The 18,047-nt window shown below is 39.0% G+C and overlaps 3 protein-coding genes across 4 annotated transcripts in view; 1 reads left to right on the forward strand and 2 right to left on the reverse strand.

Annotated features, from left to right (window-relative positions):
- Positions 1-9: 9 nt before the first annotated feature.
- LOC124405066 (eukaryotic translation initiation factor 3 subunit D) lies at positions 10-2,282 on the reverse strand. Its single transcript, XM_046879649.1, has 3 exons — positions 2,007-2,282; positions 1,885-1,930; positions 10-1,684 (listed from the first exon to the last, which is right to left on the reverse strand). The coding sequence occupies exons 1-3, from the start codon at positions 2,178-2,180 to the stop codon at positions 219-221; spliced, it is 1,686 nt and encodes a 561-aa protein (XP_046735605.1). The 5' UTR covers positions 2,181-2,282; the 3' UTR covers positions 10-218.
- Positions 2,283-2,329: 47 nt separating this feature from the next.
- Positions 2,330-5,657, forward strand: LOC124405064 (leucine-rich repeat-containing protein 45-like). Its single transcript, XM_046879647.1, has 3 exons — positions 2,330-2,538; positions 3,047-5,044; positions 5,287-5,657. Exons 1-3 carry the CDS (start codon positions 2,441-2,443, stop codon positions 5,369-5,371), a joined length of 2,181 nt encoding a protein of 726 aa, XP_046735603.1. The 5' UTR covers positions 2,330-2,440; the 3' UTR covers positions 5,372-5,657.
- Positions 5,658-13,068: 7,411 nt separating this feature from the next.
- LOC124405367 overlaps positions 13,069-18,047 on the reverse strand; it is a 28,988-nt gene continuing 24,009 nt past the window's right edge. For both annotated transcript variants that reach the window (XM_046880204.1, XM_046880203.1), the window contains exon 2: positions 13,069-14,643. In XM_046880204.1, the coding sequence (XP_046736160.1) occupies positions 13,071-14,510 (1,440 nt within the window). In that variant the 5' untranslated portion in view covers positions 14,511-14,643 and the 3' untranslated portion in view covers positions 13,069-13,070. The remainder of the gene's footprint in view (positions 14,644-18,047) is intronic.

An 18,047-nucleotide genomic window follows, 5' to 3' on the forward strand; every position in this document is an offset into this window, starting at 1 on the left:
AAATGTTTATTTAGTCTGTTTATAATCATTTTATTATCTCTTTACGAAACCTTGGCCCTTACAGAGGAATACAAATGATTAAATTCGTACACGGATTACTGAATCGATTCAGACACAATTCAAAGTTATCGGATTACAACAGGTTGGTGAAATTGTGGCACAATTATCAAAGACAGATCAACCGATGATTAGTGACGAAGATTTTTTACACTTTTCAATTAACTTTGAAAAGCGTCATTTCCTGGTTCATCGTCATCTTCATCCTCTTCGCCCTCACTCTCGAAAGTATTATCGGGAATATCGTAAAGCCGAATCATAGGCTTGTTCGGATCTTTCATGATCAAGAATTTTCCGTCTTTTTGCTTCATGCAAATATCAATGATACAACGCAGAATACCCCATGCGTTGTCCATGTTCAGATTGATCTGTGTTGCGAACTCGTTCGGCTTATACTGCTGTGTTCCCAGGATAACGTGCTTACTAGAATCGCGTACCATGGCACGAGAAACGTACCCGAATTTCAGCTGATCAGATCCTGCGAGCAGAGCCTGTACTGTCCACTTGGCGAGCTTGCAGGCGTTGTTTCTGAGCTCATTAGCCAAAACTGCACCCCGCTGAGTGTCCAATTTCTGTCTCCATTCAACACCATTAGCAAGTTTAGAATCCCACTCGTTCAAGGCCTTGATAGTTAAGAATTGCAGTTCGTTATTTGGTCCTTGCATAACAGCATCATGTTCGCAACGGCATATGAGTACAACGCCATTATTCAAGTCCCATTTCCTGTATCGATAAGCAACGCTAGCAACGTCACCTTCTTCTTCTTCGGAGATGAATGGATTGCCTTCTTCAAACTTGTATCTCGGTTCGTTCGATTTAAGAACTTGCTGTGAGAAGTTGTGGTTAATAAAAGTAGCTTCAAGAGCCAAATTTCGTGGAGAATTGAGAGAATTGCCATCGTCTTGAGGAGGCTCGACACTCGTTTCGTTTACGGTCAAAAGATCGAATTCCGTATTGTCTCTCTTGTCAAAGAACAGCTTATCTCCAATCTTTTCAATGACAATGTCCCACGAGTAATTGCTGCGGGTGCAGCACATGATTGTAGCCAAAATAGCATCAGTCGCGTACACAGTGCCCTCTGTCTTGGACAATTTACGAATTATCGGGTCGTCGGTAGTTGTTACAGTATGGAATATACGGTCGATGCGCTGCAGCGGTTTTTCATTCTTGACGTTAACTCTGTCGTAAGCTTTGTCATAATATTCTAATGATCCGCAGCAAAGTATGTCCTCGACATCTTTGACGCCAGGCAAAGAGAGTTTGGTCAATCTTGGGAAGTCCATTTCCTCAATGGTGACCCAGTCAGGCCTGACGGTAACAGAAGCATCACGAATTTTGATCGGTGGCTGATTCTTATGATTTCTAAAACCTTGCTGACGACCCCAGCGCTTGGGCTGTCCCTTTCGATCGCGTTCTCGGAGCTTAATCCTTCCTAGCTGCTGCATCTGACTAACTCCTCCACGCTGTCCACCGCGACCTCTCATGTTACGCTGATTCTGGCGGAATCTGCCACGTTGGTACGGAGGTTTCTGCACTCTAGTTGTGTCCACCAAATGGAAGGTAGACTCATCCTCCTCGTGATAATAGGCGTACTGGCTGCCAGAGCCAAACTGAGACGCATATTTGTCTAAATTAGAGTAAACGAATCATAATTAATTCCAAACAAACGTAGCAACTAGTTTAGGAAGTAAGAATTGACGGTTTCATCATCTGTTATTTTCATTCAATTGAATAATATTTCAAGCACTAGAAAATGGAAAATATGTACAAATCCGAAAAGGAAATGTTAGGTTAAAATGAGCAGTGACGTGGTGGCTGTCAACTTACTGGTGAACTTTTTATCCTGGAAGGCGGCTCCGGTCCAGTCCGATATCTGAGGGATAGCGATGAGAAATAAGTAACGATTTTTGAGTAGTAAATTGGGTGAGGTAAAGCATATGCCGACAAACCTTGCCGAGCCTGTCGCCCTTCGAGAACGGTTGATAGGGTATATCCTTGAATTGATCCGGCATTTCGCACGGACCCCATCCCGTAGAGTTGTTTTGTACAGCCGGTGCGACGAAGTGAGGTACCTTGTCGATCTTCTTCACATCGTCTTCCACCTGTCCGCCTTCCTCGCTCATTATTGTAGACGCGATTTAACTAGACATACATGTAAAAGAGGAACACACGCGAGACGGCCGCATCTGTTCCGGAAACAGCGTAGCGGCCGGAAGACGGTGCTGTGCCCAAACGATGGTGGCGACGCCGAAGCGTCGCGGCACAAACCTCGAACGCCGATCGATATGAAATGAGACGATCCGTCAAAATCAAAAAGCGGTTACTCGGAGTTTATCATTCGACAATCAAGGTCTCTGTTTAGTGAAAATTATTAAGCAAGCGCATGAAGATGCTTAAGGATCACGAGCTCTTCGTACAACTTTGCGAAAAACGCGGCCTCAAACCACCTTCCGATGTCTTAGAAGCTATCAAAAATGCTAGGTAAGTTGCGTCTTGTTGCATCCGACACGACGTCGGTAAGTGCCGGATTTTTCTTACCGGCGGCGGCCGCGTCAAGCTTCGGCGCCACGTTCGCAAAGAATGAACTCATTTCTAGGTGGTTCATTCGCCAGGTTCGGATTTTTTGGGTTCCTCAGCAGGGCTCCGCGTCAGGATTTATATTTTTTTACTTTTTACGAGATTCAGTTGGATAAAAATTACTCCGACCGATCACTTATCAGCGATCTAATAGTTGACTCGATTACTCGACAAACTTAAATGATCTTATACTAATGAGACTTGAATTTTGACTTGAACTTTTCTGCATAATTCTCGATAACTTTGGTTCAAATTTTGCTGCTACAGCATTATAACGATCGCCGGCAATCTTTTGGCGGTTAGAAGATAAACACAAAAGGAACCTTGCGAACATCCACGATGAAAATACACTCCGCTCCTCATTGCAATGATTATTATTTGAGATAATGTAAGACCACACTTTTGATTTCAGTGCAACCGGAGAGCTTCAGCTCTCCTGCGTTTCAATACTGGTACCGATCTGCGAAGTTATTGCTCAAGTATTGATGTCGAGTTCAGCAATAAAGCGGATGGATCTCAGCGACTGCATGCTAAACCTGTCAAAGAGTCTCAGCTCTATTTTAAACGCTCTGTGCGAGGGCTCGAACATAACGTCGCTGAATTTGAAAGGAAACAACATCCACGGTCCCACTGTTGCCCAGCTAGGACAAGTACTCGTTCACAACAATACGTTGAAGCTGCTGAACGTCGAATGGAACAGCTTGGGTTCACACGTCGATTCGTTTACCAAATTTTGCGAAGGTTTAACGAAAAATCACAACATAGAGGAATTGGATTTACGTTATAATCAGATATCCCCTTACTGTGCCGAGGCTTTATGCAAAGTTTTGAGATCGAACAAGTCTTTGAAAGTTCTAGACCTAGCGTGGAACACAATCGGTCTTCAGGGAGGGCAGCTCATCCTGGCCGGAATTCAAGAGAACAAGAACATAGTAAAATTAAATCTGCACGGGAATTGTATACCCGCGGATATAGTGCATTCGATAGAGGAGCGAACCCGTAACAATCAGAGTCGACGAATGCTTACCGCAACAGGCTTGACCAAAGGAATCGAAAAAGCCAAATCGTATCTGCAGGTGACGGATAATAAAGAAAAGATCGTCTCGTTCACAGACAGCGACAGCACAATTCAGAGCCGTCTGAAATACAGGAGAAAAAAGAAAAAACGCGTCAAGTTATATAAGAAAGAAATTTCCGGTGGCATGACCGATGATTCGATGGAAAAAACTGGTACCGAATCGGACACGAATTCTCTGACAAATCTGCTCGTTCCCGCGGACGAAAATTTGAAAAGAGTCGAAACACGGAACAATATTTCCGGGGACGAATCCAAGGAGAGTAATAAAAAATGCTCGAGTTCCGCCGATGCTGCGACGAATAAAATAAAAGAACTCAATCAAATACTGCAGGATCGTACGACCGCGATAAATCTGTTGACGAACGAAGTCGGGGTCAAAGCTGCTGAAATCGAAGCCCTGAGGTCACAGATCGATCAACTGCGGACAGAACTGGAGCGGGTGAAAGAAGAACGCGATAAACTAGCCGGTGAAAAAACACGAGAGATTCTTGACATGAAGGAAAATCACAGGAAAGCTGAGGAGGGTTGGAAAAAGAGTCTCAAAGAACTGGAGGATACGTACCACAAAGCATTGTTGCACAAAAAAGAGTATGAGGTAAAGATCCGCCGTTATGAAAGAGACATACACAGGAGTTCAGTGGAAATATCAACGTTGAAGGAAAAAATTGTTTCGATTACACAGACTTACGAGGATCTCGTATCAAAGGATAAAACAGAGATGCATAGACTGAAAAGAGAGCTTAAAGAGCGTGAAAGCAGACACAAAAATGAGATTAGCATAGTTAAGAATACCTTGAGAGACACGACGCAAGCTTTAGAAGACTGCCAGATGCAGTTACAGAAGAGCAGAAGCGAACTCAGGGACGTGACGGACTCCCAGTTGACTTTGAAGGCGAGAATTAATGAGATAGAGCATCTTAACGTGAGGTACTCACGGTCAGAGGAATCCCTGCACAGAGTTAAAGAGGAGAAAGAAAATCTGGAGGAAAAGATAGCGGAAAGCCAACGCATAGTGAGCAGTTTACAGCGTCAAGTCGTCGCCCTTCAAAGCGAACTTGTCGAGCCTCAACGACGTTATGAATTGCTCAACGATGAGCTGATCCAAGAAAAGGAAAAAACCGGCAGACTGAAGGAGGAATTGGCGGAAGAACGTGAACGGGCCAAGGAACAGAGTATCCAAATTCAAAAAATGGCCTTGCAGATAACTGCCTTGAATACACAAATCCATGACATACAATCTAGCCACGCGGACACGCTCAGGGAAAGAGATAAGGAACGAACACAGCTCAAAGATATTATTGCCATGAAAGAACGCGAGATTAACGATCTAAAGTCAGTACCACCTTGATCACGTCTGAATATTATCGATACAGTCAGTCTCGCTCATCGCACACCACAATTGTCTGAGCAAAAATTAACGTAGATACTCAACGTTAATTAATCATTCATGCTAATATCTGTACGCAATTAGCTGTAACGTAGAAGATAATAGTATAGAATTTATAATTTAGCATCTTTACAGTGCTCCTTTGCCTTGGAACGTTTTTTAACTATGATCTACTTGTTTCTTCCAGAGCTGAAGAAGTTCAAAGAGCTGGTCAGCTTTACGCGGCATTCAGTAAATACCTCGGATCCAGAGGACCAAATCCAGTTTTATGACAAAAAATTACCCGTCTATACATAATTAAAGTGTTGACATAATTTTCACGATAGCCTGATGCACGTTTTATACCTTTATATACACGTTTTTATTATATACAAATGTATTTATTCTTATACTATAATTTTGACGAATAAACGAGATCAACAAAATCATCATCTGCTCTCGTACGTACGTTAAAAGTCGCATCCTTGTTTCCCAACTGACATGCATTCTTTAATGCGAAAAGGTGAAAAAGACTCGAGGCCTCAATTCCTTTTATTGTAGCAGCTTAAGCGTACCAAGAATCGAGACATATAACTGGCTTTAACGTTGTTAGAACCCAGTTATTATGTTGTTCTTCTGTGTATTGTTTGTTTCCTACAAGTGGCTGGAGTTCCGTGTAGAGGCTACAAGTGCATATGTACATACCAATATATTGTTTGAAAACGGCGTACAATTAGCTTTACGCAACTGCTTTCAAATGAAATTGTTTTACGTCACCAATTTTCGTTGTGCCTACCTTTCCGTTATGATCCTTCGTGGTATCTATAAACAATAAACCGCTCGTTATAAATTCACCACTCGGCGCTCTTATAAGATGTACCACATTTGCGTCATCGCAAACAACGCCAAAACGTTTCGTTCGCGTCATTGCCGAATTATATAAATTTCTATAATTATGGCTAAGAATAATTCAAATCGCGAGTTATCCTCCTTCTAACGGAAATAACTATTCTTCGTATAAAACAAACCGCAGAAAATGTTGTTTTACCTTGTTTTTTCCATCAACCTGCGGTAGACATCAATCGGAATAATTAGCTGTGGCCATTCGTCGCATTCAATCATTTCCGTTCCACGTATAAGATACGTATTGAAAAATTGACCGATGATCGATTCACAGAACTACAGTCGCAAACATTACATACAGAATCAATAGTTTCGAATTGTTTATTCAGCGTTCGCTTCTATGCTTTCTACGTATAAGTTTCCGCTCAAATGTGCCGACCGCGATATTGCGAAGAGCCGAATGCGATACAGTTCGCATTTCCAATTGATTAGACAGGCTGAGTTTCATCAAATTTCACGAGGCCGCGGATTCGATAACGCTGTATCATTTTACCTCTGAAATCGAACACAATAACTGGAATAATACATGTATCTGATTATTTTGAATCAACAACGTTTATTATTCTTATCGTAGGAAAATAACTGAGCAAAGCATTGAGAGTACTGAAACCACGATTTCTTACAAGGATGCGCTGATTTTAGTCATGCATAGATCTAAGAAATGAGAGCGGAAAAATTCGCAGAAATGGAAAACCGCATCAAGTCCGTAATCGGTGGTGAATTTTCACGAAACTTGTGCAGTCATCGACTATTTCGTACTACTGCGCATGATTCATCAGTTTGTTCAGTACATAATTTGTTATGTTATTATTATTAAGCTTCTGCTTCGAAGAGTTGACGGACCGATTATACTTTTACTGAATATTACGATTGAAACCCAATGACTCATGTAGGTTGATCTCTGTTCGATGCACAAAGAGGCATGTGCTAACTAACAATTATGCATTGTTTGTATGCAAACCTTAAAAGGGGTTCGCTTTGAAGAACTTGATGTGTATGAACGGAATCTTGCAATCCAGCGCTTTCCCCAGTGATTCTTTCTTTTCTTTTTTTTTTTTAACAGGAATCGGAACATCGATTTTAATTTCAATTTGGCTGTTAAGTCACCTCTGTGGACTGCAGTCGAGCATATATACGGACTTGTGAAATAATTAATAGTACGTAAATTCATTGCGTGAAGAGAATACGAGAGAAGCGATTTAATTTTCTTGTTTGTAATTAATCAAGGAAGATGTTGATTACTAACTGGGATTACAGATTCGCATGAAGAGAAATGTGTTTTCTCCACTGGGCTGTTGGATATTTTTTTACTTCATTAGAACTTTACTTCGTCAATATTTACTTGACGCTATTCCCATTATCTGCAGAAATAAAATTTTTTAACAAAAATACGTTTGATTTTGCTGAATAATAAGAGATGGCTTTAAAATTAAATTCAGTCAAAATTAACGGATCATTTTATAGAAGTCGTTCCATACATCTTGTAATTATTGGTGAACGAAGAAATTCACCTTCTCGTGAACAAGGAATAACTGATAATCAGCCAATTGCTCAAAATTTATTTACCATCACGGTCGCGTCATATAAGCCGCGTCGATTGAACCGGAATTCATCAGAATTCATAGACATTATTATACATAATTACAAATTAATTACGATCCTATTTCTCGTCCTTTTTCACCGAGCAGAAAAAAATGTAAATTTACCAAAATTCCGTCTACAAATCCTTCCTTTCAGAACGACATTGTATCAACAAGACTAACAAAACTCTGTTATCAAAGAACAAAGGGACCCCAGTTCTTCGGAGATACATGATTTTAAGGTGCAGTATTGCGTATCCCTTCAACTGTAATCAATGTGAAATGTCTTACACTTATCTAAGCCATTGCATCACGGTCCCTGTTCAAATAAGAGATCTCGTCGGTGCGGTTTAGCCTGAAATTACCGGAAAGATGTTCAACCATGTGCGTACGTGTGACATGCGATGAAAATAAGACGTAGAACGCGGTCGTAATAAGTAGGTATAGGTACCTAAGATACGAGAACAATAAAAAAATTAAACGTACCCGGACAAAGAGTCTCTTCTCCGAATATCTACGCTGTATAAATCTATGCGTATCGCACTTACGTATTTTTCGTCTGGATACCCTCGTGTAATCAAATTCGAGGGACTCGGTGTCACATGCTCAACGATCTGATATGAAATGAGAATTGAAAGATCTGCGGTTGATCCAATTCCGAGGTTCACAACAAATCTCCCGATACCTGGAACCGCGCAGATAACTGCTGATTTCAAACGAAGCATCACGTTAACCGCAATCATTTTTATTCTGCAATCTTTTTAATCTGTGCGTCGACTTTTGTCTTGAGGAAAAAACAAACCGCGTCAATCTGATTGTCAGTCGGAGTTAGATTCTATCATGGTAAATACCAACCGCAACCACCAGGCATACTAATAGAAATAACGGATGCCGATACAGCCTCCTTAAGTTGAATATATGAGACTATTTAGTGACAAGTACAAGTTTGAACTTTGTTGTATGAATGTTTCATAACGTACGTGTTATCTAATACTCAATATGTTGAGGATAGTAACGTTCCTGTGACGATTCACGTTGATAGAAAACTGTAATAAAATAAGACAGACTAAAATTGCAAAATGCAAATTTCTTTATAGAGCCGTTGGAAACTTGAAAATAGTGAATATCTACCGAATGTCTTATTACGACAACGTTAACGACTTCAACCTCGTTTATATTTGGCTCCGTCACGTGGTTATAATAAAGTAGAAACTTACTATCAATGTATGTACACATAATATCTAATAAGCGGTGTTCCATACATATATATATCCACTTTATCATTACGCAACAATAAGTTGCAATATAAGACAATATCGTGACATTGACGTATACGATCAGCTCCGTAGTTCCAGCAACGAACCACATCTACATACAGTCAATACTTGCGTAACCCGAGGGCAATGGGTTTCTTGAACACGGCACGATTTGTACGAAATAAAAAATACTTCGTATACTATATTTACTGCACAGAGTATCCATTATTGCAACGATGCGTTCTAAGGTCATGACAAAAAATAAAAACTGTGAGTCATTTTATCCGTGAAATAAATATAATTACTTCAGTCACACCGATGCAAAAAAACAGATTAATATGCGAGAATGAAAAACGTGACGAAAAAAAATTAACACAAATTTATATAGATAATAAATAATTTTCTTTAATAATTTATCTTGTGGTTTATACAATCTCGGGTTTATTATAATATAAAATACATAGTTTCGAGACTAACTTATATTTAGATGCGTTTATCTATTTTATTTTATACTTATACGTATAAAGTCAATCGAGGGATTTGTTGAGGCGGATGATAAATAGAAAAAAAAAGAAAAACAAAAAAAAAAAACGGTATACTGTGTGATCACGAGCCGAAATATAAAGACAATTTCAAGCCCGTCTCTCCCCTATTTCTCCCCTCCGGTTGCTTACTACAATCTCTAGAAGCGTTGAGAGATATTTCTCGCCGGAGGATTTTGTCAATCGTCGTTTTAACATATATATATATATATATATATATATATATATATATATATATATATATATATATATATGTTAAAACGACGATATCTATATATCCTGTCAGAGATAAGGGGGGAGAGAGACGCATATGCGTAATGAATGTGCCGACGGTCTTGTTTTAGCTGGACATTACGTTAACGGATCCCAGACTTCGATCCGCATCAACTTTAACGGAGCGTAAAAAATTTCCAAGTTTTTCTTTTATATAAATCCGCTTCCCCCGTGATCTGTACATTATGTGCATTATATAACACACATATTATAGTTGAACTGGGAACGTTTTGGCAGTACTCGCAGAATGCAGCCAAAGTATTACAATTATTTTTTTTTTACATATCTTCAAAGAAGTTTACATTTCACGGACGCTTCGCTATTTACACGGCGATCCCGTCGATACAAATGATACACACACATGCGATATGTATGTAAAGCATAGAAAAAAAATAATTTTTTGCTAAGATTTTTAACTTTCTATGTTGTATAAAAATGTATATCAACTATACTTTATTGTTTTTCTCCTTTCTTAATTGTTCTTAAGAGGGGGAAAAAAATTAAATAAAATAAAGAAAGAAAAAAGAAAATGAAAATGACGAGCAAAGAAAAGACAATAAGATTAAGGTAGAAAGGAGAAATTCAATAATATTTCGGAAGCATCTCGATCGTAGACCGTCAGATAATTTCTATAGCTAAAATTACATAGTATAATAGTGACATCTCTAATATAGAGACAAATTTGCGTTAACTATTCTAAAGTGCGATTATAAGAGGAGAAAAAAAAAACGAAAAAAAAGTAATGCATGCACGCACGCAAAAGTAATAATTACCTACACCTTACCTAGAAACATAAAAATTTCAGTTATTATCCAAGGCTGTCAGTTTGTTTTTACATACATAAGTGTATGTATAACTTGAATAATTATCATCAAATTACACTCGCGAACGCGCGAGTGTATGTGTATTTGTGTTCATGTTCGTGTTTTGTGCAACGACATAATATCAACTAAATTATAGGTATATAAATATAACACATCCATTATCCTTAAAGTACGCCTGTATATCTATATCTATATCTATATCTATATCTATATCTATATCTATACCTATACCTGTATACGCATGTTTTACATTTAAAGATACCAAACAGAAGATCGATACACAATATTATAATTATTGCTCTAATTTTAGTTTAACAGTTTAATTTCTCTTATTTTTTCCCACAGTTGAATTTTTCCGCCGATTCCTCGGCACTTGTACCTTGGCAACTGCAGCAGATTCGACGTTTCAGAAAGAATTAGGAGCCAGTTATTTTTTATTTTTTTTTTTCGCGCTTATATAACATAAATCGATGAGTCACTTTCACTTGCTGCTCATGTGTGAAAGATATTATAAAATTTTTTTAATATAGCTAGCTGAACACGTGTAAAATTCAATTGTTTATTTACTTTTCTTCATCCGATCTCGTGTCAATTTTATTATTTATCCCCATTTTTTCACATATTATGAATGTGCAAAGATGAAGGTGAAGTTCATCGTTGAACAACTCATTGGTATCAGTTTGTTTCTTACGTTTGTTCTGTTCTCTTTTATTTTTATTTTTTGCTACGTTACTACGTTACTTTATACTACTTTTAGCACAGCTATTACAGGACCTAGATGTGAGATATTTTCATATGATTTAAATAATGGGTATAAACTGTACAGTTTGAGAAGAAATAGAAAAATAAAATGCAGCACAGCAATTTATACTGCAGAGAAAGTATCGAGTGCATTTCGTGGTGGTTAAAATTTTTTTTAAATGCGTACAGACGGCAGAATAGAAAGAACAACAAAACCATTGATTAATATTTTCACCGTTCTCTGGCCGCGATTTTGCAGCGTCACCCTGAGTTTTTCGATTTTCCAATCGTATTATTACACGGTATTCAGTGCTTAAAATTTATTTCTTTTCATATTACTTTTGTCCTTTTTTCCAGCGCATCAAGGAACGTAGAAAAATATACACCAATTTTTTTCAAAAGAATGCCAAATGTACACATTATGAAGAGCGTAATTTCGTTTTCATCATTTTCAAAGCACCATATATATCTTCCAACTAAAATTATTACCCTTAGAGGTTAACGACTGGTGCAACTAGACTCTCAGATCGCGTTAACTCGTTCAACAATCAGGGTATGTATATGGTACCCTGACTCGGATGGGTTGTATAAAACACATTTCACCGCAACGGACCTTTTACAAAAAGCGTGGAACCCAAATGTCTAATTATCATACTGATTCGTTGCATACTGTAAAGGTTTCGGACACATAGAGACATTATTATGCTGCAGAATCGAGATGTTGTTTGTCGTTTTTAAAATGTTCTAAAATTAAATCGGATTAAAAATAAAACGAAGAGAATTTGAGAAAGAAAGAACGATGAAAGGAAAATTGTAAAATTTAAAGAAGTTGTAATACTAGAGGTAGACTTCTTTCCCTCTGCCTATCGCGTCCCCTCAATTCTTTGGTTATAATAGAGTTTATACTATCGTTGTTGTTGTTGTTATTGTTATTGTTATTGTTATTATTATCATTATCATTATCATTATTACCCGCTTCTCTAACCTTTCATTCACGCGATATCATAAGTTATACACCGTATGAAGTATAGGAAGCGATAATTAAATATAGTCCGTTATATTAACAAAAAGACTACTTTTCTGTACGAATCTGAGATTATATTCATTAGGTCTTTATAACTTATGAATGTTATACGATTATTATTGTTATTATTATCATTATTAGATACGCGGTTTGTTCATTTAATTATATTATTATTATTATTCTGTTCTTGTCTGTCGACTTTTTTATCGCCAAATTTTCCGTTTTGTGCTCCTTTTTTCCCTTCTTGTATCGTTATTCAATTTTTGCATGCAACTACTCGATCCGTACCGAATTTTTACGTTTCATTTCGTGTCGCCCTATTTTATTATCATATAAACAAGCGTCATCTAGGAACCTGACTCTAGTTGAGATTTGACGTCTGTGATTTCATTGAGAACTATCCTTACGCGCACAACGCCATCTTGCCTTAAATTACATTTGCTATACAAAAATAAATCACTACTGTACGTATCCGTATAATATATATATATATATATATATATATATATATATATATATATATATATATATATTGGTGTATATATACATTATACGTAAGTGAATTTTATCCTTAAATAAGTATTGGAAGATGCGCTATAATGATAATAGTAGTAGTAGTAGTAGTAGTAGTAGTAGTAGTAGTAGTAGTAGTAGTAGTAGTAGTAGTAGCAATACTAATAGTAATGATAATATTAATATAATAATAAATTGTCATCGTAAATTTATCTCGTGTTATTACACTTTCTCGCGTGTAATTCACTGGTTATAATCCTGACGATAAGAGGAAAATCATGACGATACTTGTCGTATAATTTAAAAAAAAAAAAAAAAAAAAAAAAAAAAAATCGATCACTCGGTGTAAGGATACTCCGCAATATAATCCCTGAGTGGTGCCGGTAGTTCCTTGGTAGATATTTTGCTCCTGTTAATAGCGAGCCTCGCGAAATGCGACAAGGATCTGACCTCCTTGACCAAAGGTTTCGTCAGATAAATCTGACTGTATAGCTGCCCGCTGTGATCGACCCAAACCTCCTTCTGCTCCTCCATCTTCTTCGAGTACTCGATATAGTACTCGATCATTTTAATAGGGCAATCGAACATCGGCATAAGCGGCGCCATGCGGGGTTCGGCGTCGAGTCGAAACTTCCCGCAGAGGTAGTGAACCCTTACGGCCGTCGGACCCCGGGCAGTTTGCACGGAAACCGCGTACATGTACCGCTTGTCCGAGCTGTCCCTCATCAGCCAGGATCCCACAGGAGTGTTGTTCAGCAAAGCGGCGCTCTGCTGCCAACTGAGACCCTCGTGGTACCATCCGGATATCTGGAGCACCCTCTGAGCGGCGCTGAGTCTTTCCAAATCGGTGCTGTTGTTACCGGAGTTCCCGTTCGTTCCCCAGGGAAAGGGTAGAACCCAGGAAACAGGAGTGGTCGGGCTATTGTCCTCGCGGTCGCATCCGTATCCGGTGTTCCCGAAACCCTCAGGTTCGACGATTCCACCGCCGTTGAAGTTGTTCCGACTCCTAGAGCTGCTCAAACTCGGCATAGAATTAGCCGTCGCCGTTATGCTGACGGTGCACTGACCGACGTTCGGCGGAAGTTGGAGGGTCGCGTTGACTTGTATGACGGTTCCAGCAGCGGCGGAAACCGCCGCAGATTTCGTCAAATTCCCCGACCCGATTGAACCCGTCAATTTCGGCACCTCGCCGTTTTTCCTTCGTGTCCAGTCAGCGTATTCCTCGGCGTCGGGGAACCGGAAGTCGAAGGCGGTGCCCGCCGAACCGGAATTTGCAGACGCCCGCGTTCCCGGAAGCTCCTGACACCCACTCGGAGGTGGGAAAAGCATCGGATGAGGGTTCTGGAATATTCCTCTCTGGGGATTTGGCTCGGGGATTGACGCCTCGGTGTCACGCTGCTTCTTCCCCGTCGCGGTCAAATCCCGGGTGTCTCCGATCTGACAGTGAGACGATATCCGACCGCCTTTCCCCTCCACCTGAGACGGTTGCTCAACTTTCTGCCGATCGCTGCGTAAGATCAGATTCGTCAATTCGTTTTGGTTATTGTGAAGCACGTCCTGCGCCGCTCCCAATCCGTGAATTATCGTGGGACCATGGACGATGGTCGGTGCGTTTACCACGCAGCCTCCGCCGTGAAGGTATCCTCGAGGCACGAGGAAGTCACCCCCGCAGATCGTCGAGAACTGATCCCTCGGCGTAGACGTCATCACTGACGAATCGCAGCATCCCGGTGCCGGGAATCGGTGTCGACAGTTTGGGCACATCAGAGTCAACATCTCGATATCTCTGTCTCTCTCTCTCTCGTTCTCGCTCTCTCACTGCACTCGATCGTTTCAACTCCTCTCCGTCTCTATCGTTAAACGGACAACATTCCTTTATACGGCGTTGGTTAACGACCACGATGACAGTCTGCAACAGTGAACATAAAGGAAAAACTCGGGTTAGTCTTTACGGTTTGCATAAATAGATACATATTTATATATAGATAAATAATATGATACGAAAGAAATAACCTGCATCATACAAGTAACACAAGTTTGTTCTCATATTTTGCAATACATATTATAAAATAATGTGTAAAGAACGAATTCGTGATATACGATTAAAAAAGAAACTGTATACCTGTATAATGTACGGAGAAAAATACTTGATGCTATACATTTTACTGGCTTGATATAGTATAAATTAATTACGGATTGTTTGTTCTGTAAACACAAGAGGGCTTTTACCGGTCGTATAGAAGCATTGAATAGGAAAAGTTTAGCAAACTTTATCGCCATTCGGGGATTTCAATTGTCAGCGTGTAGGGTGATAAAGGCGACATTCACCTTACAGAAAGCGTAAAGAAAAACAGAATAGATAGCGAGAAATCGATGAAACGTGACTGAAGTAACGATTTCGCGATAAACACGCGTCACCTAATTTGCCGTTATATATACCATCCGCAATATTGTTAAAACAAGTACGAATAACGACTCGTCAAATAGTTTACGCTTGGTAATTAACAAACTCGCGCAGTTCGAAGAAGAAAAAAGAGGAGGAGGAGGAGGAGGAGGAGGAGGAGGAGGATTTGAGGTAAAGACAACTTTTCGTGAAATTGTCATAGCCTACAATGCCGCCGAGCAGCAGGTATAAGGGTTTACACTCATAACGACGACGACGAAGAGTCAACACGATTTCCAAAGTTCCATAACTTTCCTCTTTACCAAGAATCTCGAGCGGATATTTTAAAAACAAGTCATAGTCTTTTCACGCTCTCGGGATTAAATGAAGGAAAACATATGCATTCCGCAATTATTCACGGAAAAGGTTATTTCAAGTTTAATGTATCGAATTTCGCGTACGAAAACGCGTGTCGTAAAAGGTTGGGATTTCGCTTATTCGTCGTTTATAATAGTTGACCATATTTGTTTTTATTACTTCTTCTTCGAATGAAAAATAGTATGCAGAGTTGAAGTGCGAAAGCTTTTTTTTACTTCAAGCCTCCGCGAAGATGATGCGGAAAAAGTTGAAAATCCTTCATCAATAATCAATTATTGAACTCTGTATTCACGCATTCTCCGAACAATTTTTATTATCTTTCCAAACAAAAATCATCTCGTCACTCGATTCTATTTACTCATTCAAACGATAACTAATATTGACTTTCAGGAATCGTTACAGATTGTTTCCATCGGCGAAAACAGAACACATTGAATATACACATAAAACAATTCTAAAAACATGGAAATTTCGAATGGAAAAAAGAAAATTCCTCGGTATAATTCCAGGTTACAGAATTCTCAAAACAAACAAAAACACAACGTTTCGGGTTCAAAATTTAACCCCTGCAAAAACCTAACCCGTCAATTTTGAAGAGAAAAAAGAAAAAACAAACAAAAAAAATCAAAAAAAAAAAACCAACAGCCAAAACCCTAACAAGGTACAACTTTGTCGTTTCTGTTTTTGTTTCCAGTTTTATAAACTTTCAATAATTTTTTTGTTATTTTGTCCTCATCGACGATTACAAGCTTTAAACGACGTCGAGGAAAAGAGAATAGAAACAAGTTTTAAAATGGGCCGAAATATTCTCGGGATCGTCGGGTCGGTCGGTCGACGTGGCCTAAACCAAACGGAGAAAACCAGAGTCCCCCTAAGCACATAAACGGTGCCGTGCAACAGCAACAGCAGCAGCAGCAGCAGCAGCAACGACGACGAAGACTCTCTGTCTTCCTCTCTCTTCTCCTATCCAACAGCGGGCCAACTTCGCCGTTTCCAAGAAGGTTCTATTGCCGGAGTGCACTTCGCCATAAAGGTTTCCTTTACGTGATGCTGCTGCACCAGCACCAGCAGCACCAGCGAGAGCTCTCCTCTCCATCTCCTCTCATCGTCGGCGTTCCGAAGGTGAATATATACATATACAATCTACACGTACGTATATATACGTACGTACACACGTACACACGTACACACGTACACACGTACACACATACACATACGCGAAGCGCCGGAATGTTACTGAATTTCCGCGAATACTTTATAAAATTTCGTCATTTCATTGAATTTCACGTATTACACATACCTGCCATATATATGTATACCATACGGCATCTGTCTGTATTTCACAAGCAATTGGACAAATATAGTTTTCATTATTCTCACTTTTCTTCGTTGCATTCCTTTTTACATGTAATTAGGTATATTATACGACACGGTCGCACGGTAAAAAACATAATTTCACAGTATACTTATAACTGTTATACTGAAAATTTACACAACCGTGATGGTTTTACCAAATATACAAGTTAATGATGCGTTTCAAATGTCGATTCAATAATTCATTAATCATTTTCAAATTTGCTTTCAGATAGCCCCCCAGTCCATGGAGAGAAGAGAAGAAATATATGATAGATTTCTCAACGCTCAAGGCGTTAATAATAGTTACTAAGAATCCGTTACATTTCAGAGTGTATATACCTCTACTCTACGTGTCTGTTATATGTATACATGTATACACACACACACAATTTCATACGTTAAAACTTGAAACAAGTACGTCTGTGCACGCATGCACACACGTATCCACAATGTTAAGTCTTATGTGAAGTCTTATGTGTTATGTCTATTAGTGCAGTATATAAGACGTACAGACATTCACAAGTATAATAAAACTTGGAGCTTAAACCGTCCGCTAAGAAGTTATATCGCTGCACTCGCTCCGCAAGGCGACGTGACCGAATCCAATTACAAACTTCATTTACACGCTCTGATGGCTGCTGATTCCTTAAAATAGATATATAAAAACAACAAAAAAAAAAAACAAAAAAAAAAAACGAATAGCACAGAATAGAAACGCTACTTAGAATTCGCTCCTCGGCTTCGCCTTGAAGTAATTTCGAATTAACGCATATTTTCTAACTTTCTAAGTCAGGTATCGAAATTATCACGGATAGTCGATAAAATAGTTGGCCATATTGAATATTTAAATTGAAACATAAATGAGATCATAAAACTTACTGAAATTACCTATCACAGGTTCGACTTATTACCGAATCAATTCGAAATGACAATTCGGCATTAATTTAACGACTAAAAACTGCGCATTCGGTGTATTTATTACAGGTCTATACCTATATATGTGTGTGTTCAACTTGAGCATGCCTATACAGCATTGGCACGTGATACGAATAGTGATAAGTACCGACGAGTAAATTCATTGGAACAATCAATAGGGAACAAACAAATTTTTCGAACGTATAGATAATAATAACAGGACATAATAATAATTATAACCGTCTGACAAACTGCGTTACAAATTACCAAGCACAATTCAA

This window comes from Diprion similis, chromosome 4 (assembly GCF_021155765.1).
Source record: "Diprion similis isolate iyDipSimi1 chromosome 4, iyDipSimi1.1, whole genome shotgun sequence".
Classification (NCBI taxonomy): Eukaryota; Metazoa; Arthropoda; class Insecta; order Hymenoptera; family Diprionidae; genus Diprion; species Diprion similis.

Coding starts and splice junctions, on each gene's coding strand:
- LOC124405066 (XM_046879649.1), bottom strand. CDS start 2,180: ATGAGCGAGGAAGGCGGACAGGTGGAAGACGATGTGAAGAAGATCGAC. Junction 1,931..2,006: donor AGGGCGACAGGCTCGGCAAG/GTTTGTCGGCAT, acceptor GCTATCCCTCAG/ATATCGGACTGGACCGGAGC. Junction 1,685..1,884: donor CCAGGATAAAAAGTTCACCA/GTAAGTTGACAG, acceptor ACTCTAATTTAG/ACAAATATGCGTCTCAGTTT.
- LOC124405064 (XM_046879647.1), top strand. CDS start 2,441: ATGAAGATGCTTAAGGATCACGAGCTCTTCGTACAACTTTGCGAAAAA. Junction 2,539..3,046: donor GAAGCTATCAAAAATGCTAG/GTAAGTTGCGTC, acceptor TTTTGATTTCAG/TGCAACCGGAGAGCTTCAGC. Junction 5,045..5,286: donor CGCGAGATTAACGATCTAAA/GTCAGTACCACC, acceptor TGTTTCTTCCAG/AGCTGAAGAAGTTCAAAGAG.